We start from the raw sequence: 24,176 nt of genomic DNA, 5'->3' as shown, positions 1-24,176 counted from the left end.
GCCTGGATGAAAAATACAGGCTGCTGGAAGTGCTGTCAACCCCCTTGGCTTGTCATGGGGACACAGGCAGGTCGGCTGATGGAGGGAGAAGGCTGACCTAGTCCCTAACACTGTTGGTGGAGGTGGTGTTCTGTGGGCTCTGTCCCCTCTAAAAATTTTGTCCAAGGGAGTCTGAGGGTGGCGTGCAGGGAGCTCCCTGTGGTGTTGGTGTTCACCGAGCTGGACCACGTCCCTGCTGCATGGCTGCTCTCCTGGTCCCTTCCTGGCTCTAGCCTCCGAGGAGCAGTGCAGACCCAAGGTGAGCATGGGGACCTGTAGCTCTTGGCTGTGGCTTTGGTGTGTTGGAGGGATGGTTGGGGTTAAACCAAAATACCTCCAGACACATCAGATATATGTCAAAATGTGCCTCCACTAACTCTCAGGTATATTTTTTGAGGTAGAAGGACCTACTGCCTGAATGGCCATCCTAACCTCCATAAGCACCAGCTAAACCCAGCGACATCAGGCAACTTAGGTTTCCAAACCAACAGATGCTTTAAAGCCAGCAGATAGCAGGCAGCTTTCTAGAGGCAGGCACGTGTGCTGGGCAGGTAGAGGCAGAAAGCATCTGTAGCTGGAGACCTCCACAGGTTTGGGGGCTGAACAGAGCTATGCAGGTAGCTGCAGCTGAGGCATTCATAGCACCCTCACTTACCTTCTTCTGCATGTTTTAAAGACAGGTGATAGAAGTAAGGGAAGTTCTTCCCACCAGCTGTGAAAAAAACATTCTGGGGTAGCGTTTAAGAGAAAACAGGTCAGTTCTTCAATTCACAGATCAGGCTGTGTGCACTGGGAAATGCAGGTGGGTGTTCAGACCCACTCCAATTACCCCAAATTCCTCAGCTGGAACTGTACAGTTGGGATAAAGTTGTCAGTATGAAGAACAGCAACTACAAAAAAAGGCCAAGCAGGGGAGCGGATCCTTCTAGGCCGGTGGTGAGAGTGCTGCGGAGCTGCCTGTGGGACAATTGACAGCCCGGGAACTGGCTCAGAAAGCCAGCCTTGCCCTCCCTTTTATAACAAGACCAGCACCAGAAGGACAGGTTTGTGTTTCACCAGGGAGCTGGCCGGCTCTGTGATCGGGGCTATCTGCAACGTGGCAATTTCATGTTGGGAAACATTTCATTTTTACAGTCTCCCCATGGAAGGACTCTCAAATACTATGACCAAAAAAAGCAGGGCTATGCTGTTCTTTGCATCTCCATGTGTGCAAGCCAGAAATCAGGGCCACGGCTGCTCTGTGCACCAGGCCATCAGCACCCAATTTCCCTGGTCAAAGGAGCAGGAGCTGCAGGTGCTCCCAGCCCTCTGCCAGCACGGGGGAGCTGACGCGGGGAGCAGACCCCGCTCTCTCTGCCACATGGTCAGCAGCTGCCTTGTGCATGTTTATGCCAGCCCTGATGTAATTAGCACCTTGACATGTGTTAAATGAACCAAGCTTTCCAATCTTTCAGAATAAAATTCTAAAAGAAACAGCTGCAAGGCTGACAGAAATATGATTCTTTCAAAGTCTAATGAATTGTATAATCACTTCAGTCATTATTTTGCATCTTCCTTCCACAAATGCTCAGCCATGAGTCCTCGGAGCACAGTGAGTTTTAAGCCTCACCAAGCCCATCATTCAAGATACTTCAAGCATGTTTCCAAATCCCTGTCAGGGATCAGAAAGCAAGTGGGGTGCAGGCACGATGTGCTGGGTGGTGGCTGTGCGAGGGTCTGGTGGCAAGGGTAGGGCACAGGTGACCCCGCAATTCAGTGACCCTCTTGCTTTCACCTCCCTATGTTCAGCCCAGCACAGGGTGAGCGACACAGAGGATGAAGGCTGATGCCAAATCCACGCCCTTTGTGCTCCAGCAAACCGGAGCTGCTGTTAAGCCTGAGGCCAGACACACTGCCTGGGTCCATCCCCACCAGCCCAGCAGCTAAATGGCCATTCTGCAGACTCAGGAAAAAAACATAAAAAACCCAAAAGCTAGGGTAATCCAGCCAAACTGGGGCAGTGAAACAGGGGGCAGTTGGCCCTGTCTCCCTCTGCAGCCAGTGGTGAGGGCACTTCCAGAGGGCCGTGATGATGGCTCCAGAAGGCAGTACAGCCTGCGAGAGACACCAGACCTGAGGGCAGGACTCATAGCTAACCGGGAGGATCTGCACCGTCAGATTCCTGTCTAGTGCCTAACTGCCTTCGGATATTAAAATGAGGAAGATTCATGTGGATAGACAGGCTGCTGTCATGCTCCTCTCCCTCTGGAGGAAAATACTGCAAGCCACCACCTGCCCATTCAACACACTCCCTGCTCTGTTCTACTGATGCAGTTATTTCCAGCTGGTACAATTTTCAATCCTTTGAAACCTAGATTCAATTGACTTTTAACTACCAGGTAAATATGGGAGACATATATCTGCTTGCCTGCATTATTTCTATTACATTCAGAACACCTATGGGTTTTTATCCCTGAAGGGTTGTGATTTAAACATAATAATGGATAGAAATACTGGAAAGTAATATGTGAAATACATAAGGATGTGTTCCAGACTGCATGCTCCCCATCCAGCTCAATTTGAATCCATCCAAACAAATTCCAACGTTATTGCAAAACTCTCTCCCGAGCTTTACATGCAGCGGTGCTGGAAAAGAGCAGTGGACTGTGAGAGGTGCGTGTGGGGCTGCAGGAGCTACTGTACCAAGTTGTTTAAAGCAGGAAGGCAGCTGATGGCACGCTGGTGACTTGGGGAGCACAGCCAGCTTGGGGAAAGGGATATAAAGCTTCTGTGTTTGCAGAGGGAATCATGCTGACTGGGACTTAGATCTAAAATGTTTTGAGTCAGGCAATCCCACATACAAACGGCCCAGGGGCAGCTCGCCAAGAAAACATGAGACAGTTCAGCAGAGGTGACACTGTCAACTTCTTGGCAAGGAAGGACACATCCCGGCCCTCCGTGCCTGTGGGCCCCGTGGTGCGCAGCAGTGGGGCAGGTCTTGGCAGCTGTGCCAGATGCTGCGCACGGGCAGGCGGAGCGAGCGCAGGAACAGCTGCAGGAACTAGTCCCTGAAGGTGCAAGAGCTTCTTTCAGCCTGTAGTCTAAGATGGTGTTCACGGACAGGGGTGTCTGAAGTACCACAGGCTTCTCAATTCCTGGCATTTCAGTCTGCCTCCTCCTGAGTACAGCCAGACCTGCAAAGGGTGCTTGTGGCATTTTCCACCCTATGAATTAATGCTGGGTCTGCAGCAGCACCAACTTTTAGCAAAGGCACTGACTAGTTAATTTTCAGAAAGCCCCATCTGTGGTTTGCAATGACAGTAGGGGAAAAAAAGAAAAAAACCAGCAAGCTCCAGCAGCTGCTGTTTGTACCTGGCTGTGGTGAGCTGCATCCTGCCTCCATCCCTACCAGTGACGCCAGCACCCTTGGGACATGCTGTTCGTGTCCCACACAGAGATCCTGCAGGACTCTGTCTCACATTACTTCCCCTCGTTTTTTCAAAGGGGAGGCCAGCCCTGAGGCTGAACTCCTGGATGAATGGTATCTTCCTAAGCAGAGCTGTCTATAGGTACAGGTAGTTGCCGTCTGAAGGTGGGAGGCTTATTAAATCCCATGCAAGCAAACAGATGATCTCCCTGAATGAAAATGCTACCTCCCTTGGTGGGAGTAGGTCCCAGATGAGAGCTGCTCCCAGATGGAGACATAATTTACTGTGGCACCTTATGGCTCCTTGGGGCAAAGCTAGTCTCTGCACAGTGGCATCCTGCCATTGAGTCATCATCGTAACACAAGAACACACACCTCTGCCATGCAAAAACTGAACAGCTCCAAAGCGAGCAGTGGGATAACAGCCAGTGAAAAGGAAATAAACATGGTGACATGAGGATCTTGCCACTCACCAGTGCCATGGAACAACATTCTCATAACATCTATTTACAAACACTTATACTGTCTTTTCAGGATCAAGGGGAGGCCAATTTAGATAAATGCTTAATTTTATTACAAAAGTGAAATCCTTTAAATGAAATAAAATGTTATTTATGGTTGTACATACTTGCTGTTGATGCTCGGAATAAAGATAAGCCACTGAAAGGATGGAGACGTGTCACTGAGCACATGGAACAGGAGTTCACTGCACTCAAGCTGTTTTAGCACAGTGGCTTCATAAGTGCATGAGAAAGATTATATTCTTCATTTTATTCAGTCAGATCAATTTTATGCCTCCTTGTCCTGGCTTTGGCTGGGATAGAGTTAATTTTCTTTCTAGTAGCTGGTATAGTGCTATATTTTGGATCTGGTATGAGAATAATGTGGATAACACACTGATGTTTTCAGTTGTTGCTAAGTAGTGTTTAGACTAAGTCAAGGATTTTTCAGCTTCTCATGCCCAGCCAGCGAGAAAGCTGGAGGGGCACAAGAAGTTGGGAGGGGACACAGCCGGGACAGCTGACCCAAACTGGCCAAAGGGGTATTCCATACCATGTGATGTCATGCCCAGTATATAAACTGGGGGGAGCTGGCCCAGGAGTGGTGGTGTGGATTGCTGCTTGGGAACTAACTGGGCATTGGTCAGTGAGTGGTGAGCAATTGCATTGTGCATCACTTGTTTTGTATATTCCAATTCTTTTATTATTATTATTGTCATTTTATTATTATTATCATTATTTTCTCCCTTTCTGTCCTATTAAACTGTATTTATCTCAACCCATGAGTTTTACTTTTTTTTCTGACTCTCTCCCCCATCCCACTGGGTGGGGGAGGAGCGAGCAACTGGCTATGTGGTGCTTAATTGCCAGCTGCGGTTAAACCACGACACTACTTCACCCAAAAAGCAACTGGAAGCAGACAGACAGAACTCAACTATGTCTTTACAGGCTCTGGAAAAAAGTGGGGTATGAGAAATGGCCACAATCTTAAAGGACATGAGGACCAGGAATAACCATACTGTCTTTGTTACTTGTTGGAAATGTAAAGCATGTTTAGATAAACATTATTTTCCATATGTGTCCAGCACATTCAATGAACTATTTAAAACATTTATAAAAATTCTATTTTTGGGCCTTTTTAATTGGAATTCAGTTCCCATCCAAATGCAGCTTGACCCACCATGTGTTTAAAAACTACTCATATGGTAAATAGGAAAGCTGCCATTTACCTTATACTAACATAAAAGTTTAAAAAATAAGGCTGAAATGTATTGCGAGACACAGTATTGCAGTATTGCTTCAATAAAAATGTAGTGATAGACGACCTTCATCAGTGAAATGAAATACAGGATTTAGTGAAAAAGCCTATAATTAGTAAAGAAATTAATCATATTTAATTTCAAACTCAAATGAGAATCAGCCTTAAGAACATCTACTGAGAAAAGGAAATGCAAAGAACTATTCAAATTGATTATTTAAGTAAGTGTTTCTTGCTTATGTAACTGGTGTTGCATCACATCAATCCCCACTACCATGGGGAAACTTAGAATTCAGGAGCAAGAAGCAACTAAGATCCAGCAAAGGAAAGATTGTCCTGACTGATGAGCAAAATTCATTTTAAAACACCTCCTCTCCCTGCCTTTGGAAATGGAACATTATTTATTTACTTTTTCTGTGCTTTCATCTGAGATTCGCAGGTTGTCAGGCCTCCGAGGGGAATTTGAGGACTCTGGACATTTTTTGACGTGCATGGGGCAGCTCTCCTCCCTGCCCATTGGTGCAGTATGGGCATGGCACTGAGATGCACGAGGCCAGCACGGACCCGTGCATGATTTCACTGTCCTGTCTGGGTGCCCTGGTGTGGACAGGATCACCTCTGCTACCTACACCACAGCACTTTGTGCAGTAGTTCTGACCTAAGACTTAGATGCCTCAGCAGTATCGTAATGTGAGTAATAGATAACAAAACCAGCCAAGATACTCCTGTTTATCATGCTGCACCTCTCTGAGGATTTTTTCCTTTTGTTTTATAAGGGGTTATCTCTCAGCCCTTGCCATTTTCACTATCATAGTTTTGCTCCCCCCCTCCCCGTATTTCAATTCACCTACACCACATACTTCACAGAAGCACATTCTCGCTCTTGTTGCCAAAGCTGGCAATTGCTCACACCAAGTGTGGATCTCTGAGCAGCAGCTGGCAGGCAGCAAGTCTCCCAGCGCAAGGCCTTCACCTGTTCACATGAAGCTCATTGTTGCAGCAAACACTATTTTTGGGCAGGTGCCAATCTTGCAACCAAAGAAAAGGATCCTAAACAAAACTGGGATATTTTTTTTCTCTTGCCCTGGCATGCAGCACGAGCTGTGCATCTCTGGGGGAGCCCCTTCTCTGTGTGCCCTTCACTAAGGCTTTTGTGGCTGCTGCCATTTTGGTAGCTGCTACTTCAGGCAGACGATGAAAAACGCACTTGGCATTGTGCAACTTAAATGAAAACCTGCAATTTGTGCTGAAAGAATAGGTACAGAAACATACAACCTGAATGTGAACACAGAGATGCTGCCCCAACACCCCCACCCACATGTGGCACATCGGTAGCCCCTAACCCTGTACCGGGGCAGGGCACCGACCCGCACATCCATCCCCAGGCCTGCCGCTCCACCCGGGCTGCGAGGAGCCGCATCAGCCACGCGTGTGCCCCAGGCCACCTCCCACAGCTGCCATGCAGATGGCAGCGCTTCCGCCGCTGTCAGCGTGGTGGCAGGAACCGCAGCATTAAAAGCTTTAGATCTTGGTGTCAGAGCCTGCAGTCTGTCAGGGTGACTTTGCCTTACAAGCTAGGATGGCAGTAAAGATGAAAAATGGTTTTGCCATTTTATCCCCGGCTGCCTCAAACTATTTATTGCCAGTAGGATATGCAGAACTCCTGCTCCTGGCACAACGCTCCTGTTCCTAGCCCTGCGCGCCCACCAGACACCAGCCAAGGGCTGCCCGAAGTGATGGCTTCCTATGAGATCAGGCAGCTGGAAGCTGGGGAAGAAAGGCCCCCCTGGGCACAGCGGAATGGCAGCAGGAATTAAAGTAATCTCACAAAGTCCCCACCTGTAGCTCAGTCAGGGCAGGCCCTTCCCCATTTTAAGACAGCCAGAAAATCTGGCAAACAGCACCAGTCTTTCTCTAGAATGCCCAGTAATGCAGACTCGGCACAAGGACCTGAAACAGCGATAGGATACAGGTGACAAACACTGAACTGGAAGTGTCTGAGAAGCCAAAACCAGGAGGGTTTTAATAGAAAGCAGTAGCTTTTCTGGGATTTGAAAATAAATAAAACCGAAGTAATCTAATTTTTCAGAAGCCCAAGGCTAGGTAATTTATTTCTAAGTGTCCATTTAAACAGGCTTTCTTAGACTTCCTGACCAAAACACTCACTGCTACTCTGTACAAAATTTCAGCTCAAAGAGTTACTTTTTTAAAGACAGCTGCTACCAGCTGACAGAAAAACTCAAATCCCAGTCTCTGATCTTAAAAGTCTTATATACTTTCTCCTAATGTCATAAGTATATAGCAACATGAAAAACAACTAAAACAAAAGCACCAGTTGCAGACCGAGTTCAGCACTTCACATCCATTTGGCACTAGTGTAAATGCACATCAGGTAAAGTAGGTAAACCAGGCCTTTTATTTTAGACAAAGCTAAGGGCATCTGTAAAATGGATTTCCCACCTCAGCATTCTCACCCCCTCTTACCTAAAGCACTAAACCCATTCCTGAAGACAGGGGAAATGGACCAGTTTTGGCCTTCGTTACAAAATCAGCTGTCAGGGAGGCTTTGCTGAGGTTTCCTGACTCAGTTCACACAGATTGTGCTACAACAGCAACATGCTGGGTTAACTGCAACCCCAAGGAGGGCTCTTGTGAGAGAGAGGAATGGTCGGGACCCTCCTGGAAGACCCTCCATGCTGGAGGAACAGGTTGGGGGAAGGCAGAGGGAAGAGGAGGATCTGTGACTGGTCGTGTATGCCACATTCCGTTTGATAAGCGATGCCAAGAGGAGGAGAATTCAGAAACTGTGGACCAGAATCAAAATCCAGTGGGTCAGAAGCCTACATGAAGATGGGGGAAAAATATGCTGAATGTCGTTATCTCAGGTCCTTCCATTCTGCTGATACCATGACTGCAGTTGCCCTGCCAACCTGCTTTACCCACCAAACTCGGCTACAGCCAGAATCACGCACATCAAGCTGGAAATCTCTGCCATTCAGAGGATTTATGAAAAATATTTTACTTTGGTTCCCCCTGAAATTACATCATTCTCCTCTTTCATCTGTCTTAAGTGTCAGGAGAGTGTCATGTTAATGAGATGTACAAAGGCTTTCGGGTAGCTGAACAGTTTTATAGTCTCACATTGATAAATTAAAGCATTTGTCACTGTTACCACATTAATGTTTCTTCCTGAGATCAAAGTCTGGATTTGCTGCATCGAATAGTACCGTCCTCTGCTATGCATTACCATGCATTACCTTGTGAGGAAATGAATTGCAATTCTATATTTTTACATTCACAGTTTAATCACACCCTGATTCTCACACCTGCTGATTGCCATCTCCACATGCAGTATGCAAGTCATTTTTTTAGTATGGATTTTCTCCTCACTACCTGTGTGAAAAGCCCAAATATCTTGTTTCAGGACACTCACCTTCTTCTGGCTCTGAAAGGCTGCTTCTGCAGTAAAGAATACAGACAATTTCCTTCCTCCTGAAACCCTGGATTCAGTCATGTTAATTTACATTTATATAGCACCTTTCATCCCTGAACATCCCAATGAACTTTAAAAACTCACCCTCTCTGTACACAGAAGCTGTACAAATATACATGGCTACATAAACAGACACAGCAATCCCATCACCGACCGCTGAAACGCATCTCTCTGCACGTATTCCCAGCACATTCGTGGCAAGTCAACTCTGCACACCCTATGTCATATCGCCATCAAGGAGGAAAATAAGGCAGCGTGATTTAGAGGCACGCCATTTCCCTGTGGAGGAAGTGCGGGGAATCGAGGCAAGCAACAGAATGGCTTTACAGCCTGGGTGACTGACATCTCCTTGGCACTCTGCTGCATAGGTTAAAATGAGGTAAAGACTGATTTGTGGTGAATTATACCTCACTTCTTCTGCGCTATCAGTGCCTGTAGAAGTCCAGGCTTGTTGCTCCCTTCCACTGATGGGTGACCCTCAAGCAGTTTGTTTTATAGAAGTGAAAAATTCCTGCTTGCTTTGTAATGAAAACATAAGGGGAAATAACGCTCCCCCTCTCCCCAACAGTAGTAGTTGACTGGCTCCTGCCAATGTGTGGATAGAGGAGAAGGAAGAACCCCAACATACCTGAGACACCTTTTTGACCACATCACTGCCCACAAGAAAGCCCTGTGCATAAGAGCGCGCTGCGATGAAGGCTCGGGTTGCCTTCACCTTCAGGTCCCTGGGAACTTCCCCGAAGGGTTTATGCTGCTCCGCATGTTTCACCATGCAGTCCAGGTACTCATCTGTGATATGGTACTGGGGATTCATCAGCTTGAAGAGCCGCTCCAGCAAGCGTGTCCAGAACTCATTGAGGGCTTCTTCCAAGTTGATGTTGGAGCCCCGGTAATAGCGGCGTAGCTCGCTGTACAAGTCCTTGAAGACCTTCATGTTTTGAGTATGCAATTCTCCGTACATGCTTGGAAAAGCATCATAAAGGGCCTTTTCTGACTTGTTCAACAAATCCTGGAAATAACCTGAAGAAAGAAGAAAAAGGAGATGATGATGCATCAGTTGGACAAGCAGGAAGCTAATGGGCTGTGCTGTTTGGCAGCACAGCCAAATGCCCTGAGAAAAGAGAAGGGCCCTAACAGAGCTTTTCCTCCAACAAACCTTACCCATACTCTCAAACCTGAGCCTTAGCTGAGAAGACTGAAGGAGGAACCCCCCAGTGCCAGTGCCAGAGAACCATGGTCTGGGCCTCTCTGCCTTTTCTGGTGGCCTCACCTAGAACCAAAATTGAGGCTCTTCTCTGAGTGTGTTAAGGTACCATAGTGTTGGTCATAGGTTTTCTTTTCAGAATGCATCAACTGGCATTGCTTACATATACCATAACTCGCCACAGTTGTCAGACAACACCTTACGAGAAACTCAACCCTGAATCAAGAACCAGCTGCTTCTGGCACAGAAGTTGACACTTGTTAAACATCACTAGAAAACGTAAACACACAAGGCTGCTTGGATGCTGCTCAGGCAATGGAGGCCTATCCTGTAATGACTGCTGTTGGAGTCAGACTAGTGTATCAATATTAGCATCCATACCAGAATGAAGCAAGATAAAGATTTAATCTAGAAGATAACCTGAAGTCTTCCATTTCATCACGTGAAAGGTTGTTATTCCTCCAGCATTGTCTGCTCTTACCATCACACAAAAGTGATGGCTCTTCTGGAGAAGAATGCAACTTTAATTTTAACACAGAACTGCATGCCCCCACCATTTTCCTTTTTTCTTGGAAGGCTGCCATTCCTGGCTGAGGCACTGATAATTTAGGGAAGCCAGCAGAACTCCAGTACAACATACGTGTCTGAAGCACAAAGCACAGCAGTCTAAGACAAGATCCCTGCAGGCACAAGCTCTTCTTTGGGCCAGCACATTTACCTGAAGAGGACGTGGCTTTACTCTGACTAGCTGTCGGACCTACCGACCCAAAACCACCATGATCCAATGCACAATTTGAAGCTGCCTTTGGAGAGATCACTGCAACTTGTCCGAGTCGCCTTTCTTTCCTGCCTCACTGCTTATTTTCCAATGCGTTATTTCCAAAGCCCTGGTGAGATGGAGCAGGGCTACACCAGCGATAGTGCCATTCCTTCACAGAGATGCCCCCATCAAGCCTAGTCATCGCAGCCGGCCTGGCTCTGAGGCACAGCCTGTAAAGCGTGTGCAGAGTCCCAAGCTGTGACAGGAACAGGCACGTCTTATTATATTTTAAAGACAGGGCTGTACTCAAGTGTTTTGAACCGAGGCCAACATTATCATGTTCGAGGTTCTCTTCCCATTTGCTCATTTGGATTTGCATCCTGCTTTTGTTTAGGTATAAACAACTAAATGGTTTTACACCCTAGGTTCAGTGGTCGTAGAAGTGACAGAAATGCAACTCTCTTGCTACATACAGCAGGGTAAAGATGACAGATTCAGCTCCTCCCTTACCAACATCTTTAGGTACTTCTATCCTCTTGACTGACAGCTACCTTCAGGCTCTCTGAGACTGCACAGTGGGGAATTCATAGCAGGACCGGCCTGATTCAATTTATTGATTTACATAAGCAACTTTTATCATCATTTAAGTCAGTGAGAGTGTCGTAGTTTAACCCCAGCCAGCAACTAAGCACCACGCAGCCGCTCACTCACTCCCCCCCATCCAGCGGGATGGGGGAGAAAATCGGGAAAAGAAATAAAACTCGTGGGTTGAGATAAGGACGGTTTAATAGAACAGAAAAGAAGAAACTAATAATGATAATGATAACACTAATAAAATGACAGCAGTAGTAATAAAAGGATTCGAATGTACAAATGATGCGCAGGGCAATTGCTCACCACCCGCCGACCGACACCCAGCCAGTCCCCGAGCGGCGATTCCCTGCCCCCCACTTCCCAGTTCCTAAACTAGATGGGACATCCCATGGTATGGAATACACCGTTGGCCAGTTTGGGTCAGGTGCCCTGGCTGGGCATGAGAAGCTGAAAAATCCCCGACCATAGTCTAAACACTACTGAGCAACAACTGAAAACATCAGTGTTATCAACATTCTTCACATACTGAACTCAAAACATAGCACTGTACCAGCTACTAGGAAGACAGTTAACTCTATCCCAGCTGAAACCAGGACAGTATCCACCCCTTATTCTACACCATTGACGTCATGCTCAGTTCCCATACCTTTAGTTACATCTTGATCAATCATCACCACCTTTCCATCCCTTTGAGACATATGAACAATGATATATATATATATATATATATAAGTATACACACAGAGAGATATCATTCCTTTAGTTCGTGGGTTATGTTCATAAAAACGTTTGTTGAGTTCATTTAGTTTCCGACTCTGGGCTCCATCTGTCATACCAGTCTGTCTGGGCAGGAGGGATGGTGCAAAGTCCTCTCAGTCGGTAGAGCAGAATTGGGCTTCAGTGCGGTGTGACGAGCAGATGACATCTGATGCAGCAGGAGGATGGTGTGCACCGTTGGATTGTTGCATGCTGGAGTCAGTTCTGGTTCCATCACTACTGCGCTTTGCTCAGTTTTATCACAGTTCTTTCTTGCTTGATCCAAGTGATTCTTACTATAGTACTATGGATATAGCATATAACAATTATGGTAATGATAACATACAGTAGCAGGGTTATATAGCAACTAATATCATACAGTTTAATTCTGGCTATTTTCACCTAAAATCAAATCCCCTTGAGGCACACATCGGACTTCTCCATCTTCTCGCATCACCCACGAAGTGCACCCAGGCCCTTGAGCAAAAGCAATCCCACGAATGGGTTTACCTTTGCCTGAGGCAGGAGTAACCCAGACTGTTTTCCCTAACATATTTTTCATGTGCGCTACAGGGACTTTATCCCCTTCTACAGTATATAAAATTCTGATTGGGCAGGGCCACTCCGATTGGCAGATCCTCTGGTGTTGACTAACCAGGTGGCTTTTGCTAAATGTGTATCCCAATGTTTGAAAGTTCCGCCCCCCATTGCTTTCAATGTAGTCTTTAACAGTCCATTGTATCGCTCAATTTTTCCAGAGGCTGGTGCATGATAGGGGATATGATACACCCACTCAATGCCATGCTCTTTGGCCCAGGTGTCTATGAGGTTGTTTCGGAAATGAGTCCCGTTGTCTGACTCAATTCTTTCTGGGGTGCCATGTCGCCACAAGACCTGCTTCTCAAGGCCCAGGATAGTGTTCCGGGCAGTAGCATGGGGTACAGAATATGTTTCCAGCCATCCGGTGGTTGCTTCCACCATTGTCAGCACATAGCGCTTGCCTTGGCGAGTTTGTGGGAGTGTGATATAGTCAATCTGGCAGGCTTCCCCAAATTTATATTTCAGCCATCGCCCTCCATACCACAGGGGTTTAACCACTTGGCTTGCTTAATCGCAGCACATGTTTCACATTCATGGATAACCTGCGCGATAGTGTCCATGGTCAGGTCCACCCCTCGGTCTCGAGCCCATCTATATGTTGCATCTCTTCCCTGATGGCCTGAAGTATCATGGGCCCACCGAGCCATAAATAGCTCACCCTTATGTTGCCAGTCCAGGTCCACCTGAGCCACTTCAATCTTGGCAGCCTGATCCACCTGTTCGTTGTTTCGATGTTCTTCAGTGGCCCGACCCTTGGGTACGTGAGCATCTACATGACGTACTTTTACAACCAGATTCTCTAGCCGGGATGCAGTATCTTGCCACAGTGTGGCAGCCCAAATGGGTTTACCTCTGCGCTGCCAGTTGCTCTGCTTCCATTGCTGTAACCACCCCCACAGGGCATTTGCCACCATCCATGAGTCAGTATAGAGATAGAGCACTGGCCACTTTTCTCTTTCAGCAATATCTAATGCTAGCTGGATGGCTTTCACCTCTGCAAACTGACTCGATTCACCTTCTCCTTCAGCAGTTTCTGCAACTTGTCGTGTAGGACTCCATACAGCAGCTTTCCACTTTTGATGCTTTCCCACAGTGCGACAGGATCCGTCAGTGAACAGGGCATATTGCCTCTCATTTTCTGGCAGTTTATTATACAGCGGGGCTTCTTCAGCACGTGCCACCTCCTCCTCTGGTGACATTCCAAAATCTTTGCCTTCTGGCCAGTCCGTGATCACTTCTAAAATTCCTGGGCGACTGGGATTTCCTATGTGAGCCCGTTGTGTGATCAGTGCGATCCACTTACTCCACGTGGCGTCAGTCGCATGATGTGTAGAGGAGACCCTCCCTTTGAACATCCAGCCCAGCACTGGCAGTCGGGGTGCTAAGAGGAGCTGTGTCTCAGTACCAACCACTTCTGAGGCGGCTCGAACTCCTTCATACGCTGCCAATATCTCTTTTTCAGTTGGGGTATAGCGAGCCTCAGATCCCCGATATCCCCGACTCCAAAAGCCCAGGGGTCGGCCTCGGGTCTCCCCAGGTGCTTTCTGCCAGAGGCTCCAGGTAGGGCCATTCTCCCCAGCTGCAGTACAGAGCACATTTTTAACATCTTGTCCTGTCCGGACTGGTCCAAGGGCTACGGCATGAACAATCTCCCGTTTAATTTGTTCAAAGGCTTGTTGTTGTTCAGGGCCCCATTTAAAATCACTCTTCTTCCGGGTCACTTGATAGAGAGGGCTTACAATCAAACTGTAGTTTGGAATATGCATTCTCCAAAACCCCACGACACCTAAGAAGGCCTGTGTGTCCTTTTTATTAGTCGGGGAGACATAGCTGCTATTTTATTAATCACATCCATTGGGATCTGACGACGTCCATCTTGCCATTTTATTCCCAAAAACTGGATCTCCTGTGCAGGTCCCTTGACCTTACTTTCTTTTATGGCAAAACCGGCATTCAGAAGGATTTGGATTATTTTCTTCCCTTTCTCAAAGACTTCTTCTGCCGTGTTGCCCCATATGATGATGTCATCAATGTATTGCAGGTGTTCCGGAGCTTCACCTCTTTCCAGTGCAGTCTGGATTAGTCCATGGCAAATGGTGGGACTGTGTTTCCACCCCTGGGGCAATCGATTCCAAGTGTACGGGACACCCCTCCAAGTAAAGGCAAATTGTGGACGACATTCTGCTGCCAGAGGGATTGAGAAAAACGCATTAGCAATGTCAATTGTGGCATGCCACTTGGCTGCCTTTGACTCTAGTTCGTATTGAAGTTCTAGCATATCTGGAACGGCAGCACTCAGTGGTGGTGTAACTTCATTCAGGCCGCGATAGTCAACTGTTAGTCTCCACTCCCCATTAGACTTCCGCACTGGCCATATGGGACTATTAAAGGGTGAGCGAGTTTTGCTGATCACTCCTTGGCTCTCCAGTTGGCAAATCAACTTGTGGATGGGAATCAGAGAGTCTCGGTTGGTGCGATAGTGCCGCCGGTGCACCGTCGTGGTAGCAATTGGCACTTGTTGTTCTTCAACCTTGAGCAACCCCACAATCGAAGGGTCTTGAGAGAGACCAGGCAGGGTAGACAGCTGTTCAGTGCCCTCCGTCTCCAAGGCAGCTATACCAAAAGCCCATCGATACCCCTTCGGGTCCTTGAAATACCCCCCTCCTGAGATAGTCTATGCCAAGGATACACGGAGCCTCTGGACCAGTCACAATGGGGTGTTTCTGCCATTCATTCCCAGTTAGGCTTACTTCAGCTTCCAATACAGTTAACTCTTGGGATCCCCCTGTCACACCAGAAATACAAATGGATTCTGTCCCTTTATAACTTGATGGCATTAGAGTGCACTGTGCGCCGGTGTCTACTAGAGCCTTATACTCCTGTGGGTCTGACGTGCCAGGCCATCGAATCCACACAGTCCAATAGACCCGGTTATCCCTTTCCTCCACCTGGCTGGAGGCAGGGCCCCTCTAATTCTGGTCAGAGTATTCAGTATTCACTTCTCATAAAATTGGCTCAGAAGTCCCTTCAAGGGGATCGGAGATAAGATCAGCCCTTCTACTCTGTTTGGAAACTGGAGCGGCACTTTTCCTGGTAGAATCCCCTTTTGTGGTGGTTTTTCCTCGCAGCTCGCGTACCCGTGCATTTAGGACCGCGGTAGGTTTTCCGTCCCATTTCCTCATGTCCTCTCCCTGATCACATAGGTAAAACCACGGGGCACCTCGCGGTGTGTACCTTCTATATTCTCTCTCTTGGGCAGAGGAACGCTCACTCCTAATAGCTGAGACATTGGTCCTTACACGTGTGGAGTAGGACATATCCTCTTTGAATTGCTGGAAATCCTTGGACAGCTTCTCCACAGCCGCAATGCAGGCTTGTAGGGAGGAGGAGAGATTTTCTTCGTATTGACAGAGTTGGCGAGCCACTTCCTCCACTGTCGGTGCCTCTTCATCCTTCCAGGCCATTATTGCCAATGCATTGGCATAGGATGATGGTGCGCTCCGTACAAACTTCCGCCACATGGGTCGTGTGCATTGGACTTCGTCTGGATCTTTGGGTAATTGTGGGTTGTCCGGGTCATGATGAATCGTCTCTAGCACAGCTAATTCCCTCAGACATTGAATACCTTTTTCCATGGTGGTCCACTTGCTTGATTGACATATAACATCTTCCTTAAAGGGGTACCTTTCCTTCACACTTGACAGGAGTTGCCTCCAGAGGCTGATGGCTTGTGTCCCTCTTCCAATTGCTTTGTCAATGCCACCTTCCCTGGCAAGCGATCCCAGCTGCTTGGCTTCCCTACCTTCTAATTCCAAGCTATTAGCCCCATTGTCAAGCATCGGAGGAGCCAGGTGATAATATGCTCACCTATACGGCGGCCAAAGTCTTTTCGCAAATCCCGCAGCTCACTCAAGGATAGGGACCGGGTTGTTACCTCCGGTTCTGCCTCTTCCTCCGGTTCCCGTGATGACCCTGGTTCATCTTCATCCTTGGCTAAGCGAACTGATTTTTTTGTATATTTCTTTTTCTGTACGGGGGCAACTGATGCTGGTGCAGGTTGGCCCGCTGGTTCAGTTGCAGTATCGCTCATCGGGTTTTGGATAACCGCAGTGTCTGTTGCCGAGGTTTGGGTAGCAGCAGTGCTGGTTGCTGGGGCTGGAGGGACCGCAGTGCCCGTCATCGAGGTTTGGGTACATGCTGTGCTCATTGCCGGGGCTGGCGGGGCTGCAGTGCCTGTTGTTGAGGTTTGGGTAGCCCGAGTTCTCATCGCCGGGGCTGGAGGGGTCACGGTGCCTGTCGCCAAGGTCTGGGTGCCTGCAATGCTCCTTGCCGGGACTGGAGGGACTCAAAACATAGCACTGTACCAGCTACTAGGAAGACAGTTAACTCTATCCCAGCTGAAACCAGGACACAGAGGAAAATGATTTAAATAATCATTTTCATTTCAATTACATATGTACTTTTTAGGGCCTTTTTGAAGCAAACCTGATTATACTATTCTTTAAATCTAAATTACTATCTTTTTTTTTTGGTGATGTATGATAAGCTCTAGTTGGAGAGAAACCGTTATTCAATTAAAATCAAACAGCAATGTACTAAGGTATATAAATTAACTTCACTGTGCTAGGCATATAAGAAAAGAAAGAAAATTTCTGAAAAATGCATATTGCATGTACAAAGCTTTATTAAACAAAGTATTTTTTGAGGGAACAGCACTGACTACAATTAAAGAACTCTGAAATATTAGAACTAGTAAAGCTCATTTCCATGTGTCTTGTTTATATTCACAGACTGGAAAGGCCATTCAAGCCTTCCTGCATTACCAATCTCTCATTGGCTTCTCAGATTTGAACAAAGCTAAAACTCAATAAGCAGACTGAGCAAGTGAAAACACTCTCTGCATCTGCACCACAGGCTGCTAATATTGAAACTTCTTGTATTTTAACAAACCGATACCCAGCATTAATAGCCTGGCTTCCTCCAGCCACAATCATGTACTGCTTAATAGTTTAAAATTTGATTTAATTGCTTTTAAAAGGTCATAAGCAAACTAGGTCTTAGCAGAAGTTCGGTTTAATCACTTATGCATGTCCTGGTTTCAGAAAATGAAAACATGTTATCTAAAATGTTGAATAAAAACTGTGGTTTTCAAGTGTACTTTTGGAAGAAATGTATTCTTACTCAACCTGACCTGGGTGGCAGTTTGTATCTCCAAACGGTTGTACTGGGATCCCTCCGTCTCTCAAATGACTGATCTGCATGTGTTTCTCCATCTTTCCTATTAAAACTGGATTTCTTCCTACAGACACCAGTAGGTATAAGTGTGCTGCCAGCGGGCTGTCAGGGCACCCAAACCACCTATAAAATTACCTTGTAATGGGGGGTTCCTAATATGAAAAAAGTCAAAAGCTGATCCCATCAACAAGTACTTTACTAAAGGACCTCAGTTTAATAAGAAGGGATGCCTGCAGCACGTGCTGTCCTAACACAGCTTATCAAAGCCTCTCCTAACACAGCTTATCAAAGCCTCTCCTGTGGAATCTCAAGACAAAGGGCGATTTGACCCCTGCCCTCTCCCTGGGTCCCAACTCCTAATCCCCTGCCCCAGCTGCCAGAGAGGAGCTCTCTCCCAAGGTAGGACAAGCTTTCTGCAAAGCCCGGGACCTCTCATCCCAGCCCAAGGGAATCCTTTGGGTCTGTATTTCCCCCCACTCAAACAGTTCAGCCATTGCTAGTCCCAAAGTCAGCAGCACATGGCAATTTTTCCTACTGACAAAATTAGCACTGTGAACTGCAGGGTGCTAACACAGGTGAGAGCTTTCCTTTTACCAAAAGGCCTCACCTACACTGAATAATTGTACTATATGTAATCAAAACTTGGCAGTGTTACTGGCACATACATAGCACCCATCCTGGTAACCCTGATTCATTGGCCTCTACGCAGACTGCTCTGCTTCTGCAAAGCGCTCAGGTATCCCCTCTCACAGCCATGGCTCTGTCCCCAGCAGAGCAGTTGTGTGCGCCCACTTACAGGAAATTTTGGCTACCCCACCAACGAGTGAGAAGCTGCAAGAGGGTGATTTACTATCTGGGAGTTTCTCATCCAGCATTTCTCTCTGGCCCTAGCATCACACATGAGCCTGGGCTATGAAGATCACAGCGGGGCAAGCCCACGTCAGGGCTGCCGCAGCCCTGAGCTGCCAGCCCACCTGCTCTGGCACTGCTTGCTGTGAGCTGAGTCTGAGCTGATCCTGCTGCAGCGTCACCATTTCTTGTTGTATAGTCACTCTCCCCTGCAGCACCTCCTGAAGGGACTCACTCCTGGGCTCAGAAGCCAAGCAGATAACTGCCAGGCAGACTATTTGTCCTGGCAGGACACTTTTTGGGTCTGACTAATCTGAGGTGGCTTCATTTTTCTGTTGCCACAGCCTTCCTACCTGTACAATGAACAGAAATAGCATTCACCCACAACAGACACAAAATACAAAGTTTCTCTTATGCTGATATCTAAAAGCTACTTCATAGCTTAATGTATCACTCCAAGCACTGCTGGTTACCCATTCACAATTTAATTAAACTGAGCTCAAATTCTCTTTCTTGTATAATCAGTGTTGTTTTCTCTGTGACAAGCGACACTAACTGAATAAATTGCTCAGCAATTCAGGTACGACATGCAGCTTGGCACTCACCATCTAGAGGAAGAAAACACCAACAAACGCAGCCCAATATTTCAGTTCAAGGTAAAATGACTTTCTTTGTATTGCTACAGGAGAAACAAGATGTATATCTTCCTGTCAAAAAATTGGAAACTGCTCTCAAAAAAGTCCAAGCTAATTAAGAGTTGATGAACTGTTACTCGTCACCTAAGTGAGAGAACACCAATTACAGTCAATTCATTTGTGGCTGGTTCTCAGAAAGTTCTTCCAGATTTCACACACTGAGAAAAAAAAAAGATATCTATATTATCTAGGGAAAATTAATTAGCAATTAAGTCTAAATGTGTTTGTGATGAATGGCTGACCTGGCAGGGAATTTAAATGCCCATTTTGCAGCATTAGAAGGCACTAAGAAGTGGGGTTTATCAAGAGGGATGCACAGGAGCTTGTGCTAACTGCCCTGGTCCTCGGCAGGATCTCAGCCTGCAGCACTTGTACACTTAGCACAAGTATCTCCAATTAACACTGTATCTTCTCCTTAATAGTCCCTGCCTACTAATATTCAACCTTTTAATGTATTTACACAGGTGTCATAGATTAAGGATATGCAGGGCCTCAGGGTAAAACAACTTACTGAACCACAGTCCAGGCATCTGTTCTTCTTGATTTCAGGTAGAAGCAATTATTTATTCTAGGGGAAGCACCCCATTATCTGTAGCCATGGTGAGTGGGGGACCCTTAGGTAACCTGGGTGGTTGGAAACCTCTAATAATACAGCTGTCCCACTATTTCTATAAGACATTAAAAATAACCACCCAGTGTGTCCCTTTGGATTTATTAACTTGCACTTGGTCCACCACTGCTGGGTCTGCCCTGGCTCCCAAAGGATGATTAGAGTCATTAGCTCAGTCAGGGCACAAGCACATGGAGGCAGCTTCATCCAGGTCACATCCTGCACACTTCCGCAAGGCCCCTGAGCTCTGCTGACACCATGTTCTCCAGGCCAGCAGCAACAGGCTCAACCTATGTCTGCATTCATGCACTGTAGCATGTGGCTTCATTAGCCCTGGGAATGGCAAAGATGGAGCGAAGGGGCTCCTGAGGAGCTAGCACTGGAGGTATAAAGCCCTTCTGACTCCAGGAGTCACCACTGCGCTCCCATCCCTTGGAGCAGGTACACAAACAGCTGAGGTGGCTCTGCAGAGGGCCAGCTTCCCTCTGAAATGATGCATTTGTTTCCACTCTGAGACACAAGAAAGCAGTTATGTATTTTCTGGACCAATGCTGAAAAACTGTGGATGTTCTCAGCTTCTGCCAGCCTCAGAAATTTTACAATGGAGGTGTACTAGCCAGAGATAGCTTCCTGCAAGTCACCTGCTAAATCCATGACTCGGTTTTCCCTCTTTCAAAAAATTTTCTCAAAGAGCCATTGAACAGGTGAGTCCTTTCTCATTGCTGCTGGCTAAGGGCTTCACAACACTGCAAAGCCCAGAAGGTGATTTTCTAATGCCAGTAATTCAGACAAATCAAACTCAATTTTCCCTGGGTCAGTGAAAGGCACAGCTCCTCAGTCAAGGCTGTTCCTACATGAAACATCACCTTTCACACTCGCTGCAAAAGTATTCAAAAGAAAAAAAAATGAAATGGGAGTCTGTTTTTTTATTACTATTACTGCCTCTCACTTCCAGGCTCAGAAACAAGACAACCGGCTTTGCTCAAATGAGATTTGCCTTTTGGCAGAGGCCAGGTCTGAAAAACTTCTGCCTCAAATACAAAAATGCCAGAAAGTTATGAGCAAAGAAATGAAAGGTTTTTACAACTGAGACAATTCTGCAACCTTAGCCGCTGTTTCTCTTGCTGTTGTAGTAACAAAAACTTACTTCTCAAGAATTAAATTTTCAACCGGAATCTATAACCTTTGCATTCAAGGGAGATTGTAAATCCCCACCCATTCCCCTGCTTCACAGCTTCCCAGTGTTCGCAGCTCATATTTTCACAGTTTCCACATTTTCACGACTCTGGATTCAAATTAGAAAGCTGTGAACAGCAAGGCAGGGACTGGCAGTTTCTCTCTGAAGATGGAAAGTTTTGAGTTCCCCTTTCCCCACCTCCCCCCAGCACCAAGTACTTTATCCAAGCTCTTTGGCACCATTCGATCACTCAACATCTGGAACACACTGGGGTTTCTTCAACTAATGTAATGATGGAATGGATGTAGGAGGGAATTAAGAGGTCACCAAAGGAAGAACATCCAAATGCTCTTTGGGCATGCAGTAGACCAGGCTTTCTTCAAAACCCGTCAAAGTTTAGAGGCATACTAGAAAAAATATGAGAATTGGAGAAAGGTGACTCTATTACTTTCAGTCTGAATATTATTAAAGCCTTAAGCAGAAAACTGCAGTACAAACACATTGCTTAGATGATGCCATTAATTCCAAAATCATATTTTAAGAAGAAATCTGTTCCTAAAGGCAGGTTTAGCATTGGATGATTGGATTTGGTGAGACTCTGAGCAACCACTTCTACCTACATCTGGAAGTCAGTCATGAGGAGGAGAACAGCATCAGGGTGCAGCGCTCCAGGAGGAAGGAAGCCCATGGCAGGTTATATCTCCAACCCTTCACTTTCCCTTGGAGCAGCAGAAGCAGCACCCAGGGCTCTGCCCTGTCTCCACCTTCCAGCTCCAAGCTCTCCCCTACTTCTTCCTTTCTTAATACAAGAGCAGACTGCTCCACCCCAGGATGGCAAAATTCAATTTCGCTTATGCTTCCAAAAAGCCTTGAGTAGTCCCTGAAGGAACTCCTAGTGACTTATGCTGCAACCATGTAGTGTGGCAGTGCTCCACAGCTACAAAAATGTTGTTCTTGTGCAAATGTTACAAAAGTTTTTCAGCAATGGGGCAAGATGAAAACTCTCCTGCTGGTTAGACAGCTTTGCATGGCCAGCTAAGTTTGTGGTCCAAGGGCCTTGCAGTTCAGCCATAAACTGCCTGGACAGCTGGAGGTGGGAGAAAAATTGCGTGGAGGAAGAAGTATCAAATACTGTATCATAATTTCTCCAGTTTGAGCAAGCACATGAGCCTGTGGTGGAATTCACACAGGGCCAGAGCCATGGAGAGTCTCTGCAGCTCGGGAGGGAGGCCGAGTGAAATATGTTCACCATTAACACTGCTACTGGGTTTCAAGAAGACTGGACTAAGAACAGGAGAGAAAAATAAGCTGACTCTGTGGTGTCCTAAACACCAGTAAAAGCAGGGTAAGAAATAGCATGGGGACATCCACTAGACCAGAGCTCCCTCTCAGTGCCAGCCCTGCCAGTCTGAGACACAGTATTTTCCCGGGCTGAGTTCCCATTTAATACACTGCTGCACATCCAAGTACCTATTTGCTTCTCCAGTTGGTTTTAATGCTGTCCTTGCAGTCAAACTACTATTAGAAGAGAATAATTCAGCAACAGATTTAAGCCATTAAAATCCAAATCTAATGCATTCATGTCTGTTTTATTCACTTCAGCAAGTACGATGGTATTTTATTTATACAATTTTTATTACTCGTTATTAATTTAAGTACTACCCATGGCTGTGCTGAAGAGTTGATATCAATACAACAGCAGTGATAGGCTCTGGTTTGTACCTTAGCTGGGTGCTGCCAAAGGAAATAACCACAGTGAGACCAAGTGGCTTAGACTCCACATGCAAATAGCCCTGCATGTAGCAATCCTGATGGCATTTTCCTAGGGGGTTACCTGTTTCCTCATGGTTTCACACTCCTGTGAAACAGCTGCTCTTGTGTAGCTGTTTCCTCAGTCCCAATCCACCCTGGAGAATGCAGTCCCTCCCTGCTATATTCTGGATCACTCTCATCTACAACATCCCTCCCATCACTCCCACGTTGCCCCTGTTTGGTGGCTGTGACCTAAGAAGCATCATGACTAACCAAGTCTCAGAGTGCAAAAAAGCCCAAACAACTGAGATAAAATTAACTTCTACCTAGAAGCTAAAGGATGAACAGTGTGAATGAATGTGCTAGGATGCAAGAATTATGATGCTTTTGGTAATATAACTTCAAAATTTTTACAATTCTCTCCAAAGAGCCACTTCACTGATTTATCCTCTGCACACTGTGTCCTCTGTGTGTGTGTTGAGAACAGTGTAGGAACACAGGACTGAAGAGATGTTGTAGGTCAATGAGACTAGTGCCAGCTCTGCCATGTAATCATCGATTTTGTACTCTCCTAAACCTGCTCAGCGCCCAGAGCAAGAGAAGTTAGAGATCTTGCCCTCACTCCTACTGGAAGGCTGGTCCAGAACTTCTCCTCAAATGGGTGGACTCCTTTTCTTAATTTCTGGTCTAAGTTCATTCTTTTTCCACTTGGTCTTTGCCAATGTGGTCCTGCAGTTTCAATAGTTGTTTTTGTTCCCTGGTGCTCACTCTCTGAGACATTTATACACAGAGTCCCATATTTTCTCAGCATCCATGCTGCCTTGCTACACAAGCGAAGGTACTTTCCCTCTTCACACCTGGCAGACTCTCAAGTCCTCTTGATTGTTCCACTAACTCTTCTCTTCACCTCTTCTGGTTCGCATTAACTTTTCTTAACTCTGGGTGGTCAGAACTACAAAGAACATCTCCTTTTCTTCACTGGAAATAACACTGTGAATACTGCAAGGACTGCACTTACCATTTTTAGGAATGCATCACATTAGCATTTCACAGACTTTCTGCCACCAACTGGTACATCCCCAGCTCTCCGCTTTGCTGTTTCCAACCAATTAGTTCCCAGCTGTATGCCTCACTCTGGAATATTGAATTCCACCCTGTTTCTATTATTTTGGTCATCATGGTTACCCACTATCCTCTTCAATAGTGACAACTTTTCCCACCACTGTGTCATCAATTAATCTCATGAAC

The 24,176-nt window shown here is 46.5% G+C and overlaps 1 protein-coding gene across 3 annotated transcripts in view; it reads right to left on the bottom strand.

Annotated features, from left to right (window-relative positions):
- Positions 1 to 24,176, bottom strand: part of GPC1 (glypican 1) — a 241,722-nt gene that overhangs the window by 31,290 nt on the left and 186,256 nt on the right. For all 3 annotated transcript variants that reach the window (XR_012651004.1, XR_012651003.1, XM_075031985.1), the window contains exon 3: positions 9,325 to 9,716. Coding sequence is in view for 1 of the 3 variants with exons in the window: in XM_075031985.1 (XP_074888086.1) it covers positions 9,325 to 9,716 (392 nt within the window). In the remaining 2 variants the exon portion in view is untranslated. The remainder of the gene's footprint in view (positions 1 to 9,324; positions 9,717 to 24,176) is intronic.

The sequence above is a fragment of the Buteo buteo genome, chromosome 7 (assembly GCF_964188355.1).
Source record: "Buteo buteo chromosome 7, bButBut1.hap1.1, whole genome shotgun sequence".
Classification (NCBI taxonomy): Eukaryota; Metazoa; Chordata; class Aves; order Accipitriformes; family Accipitridae; genus Buteo; species Buteo buteo.
Note: the sequence above shows the minus strand (reverse complement) of the source record. Positions and strands in the feature narration are given on the sequence as shown.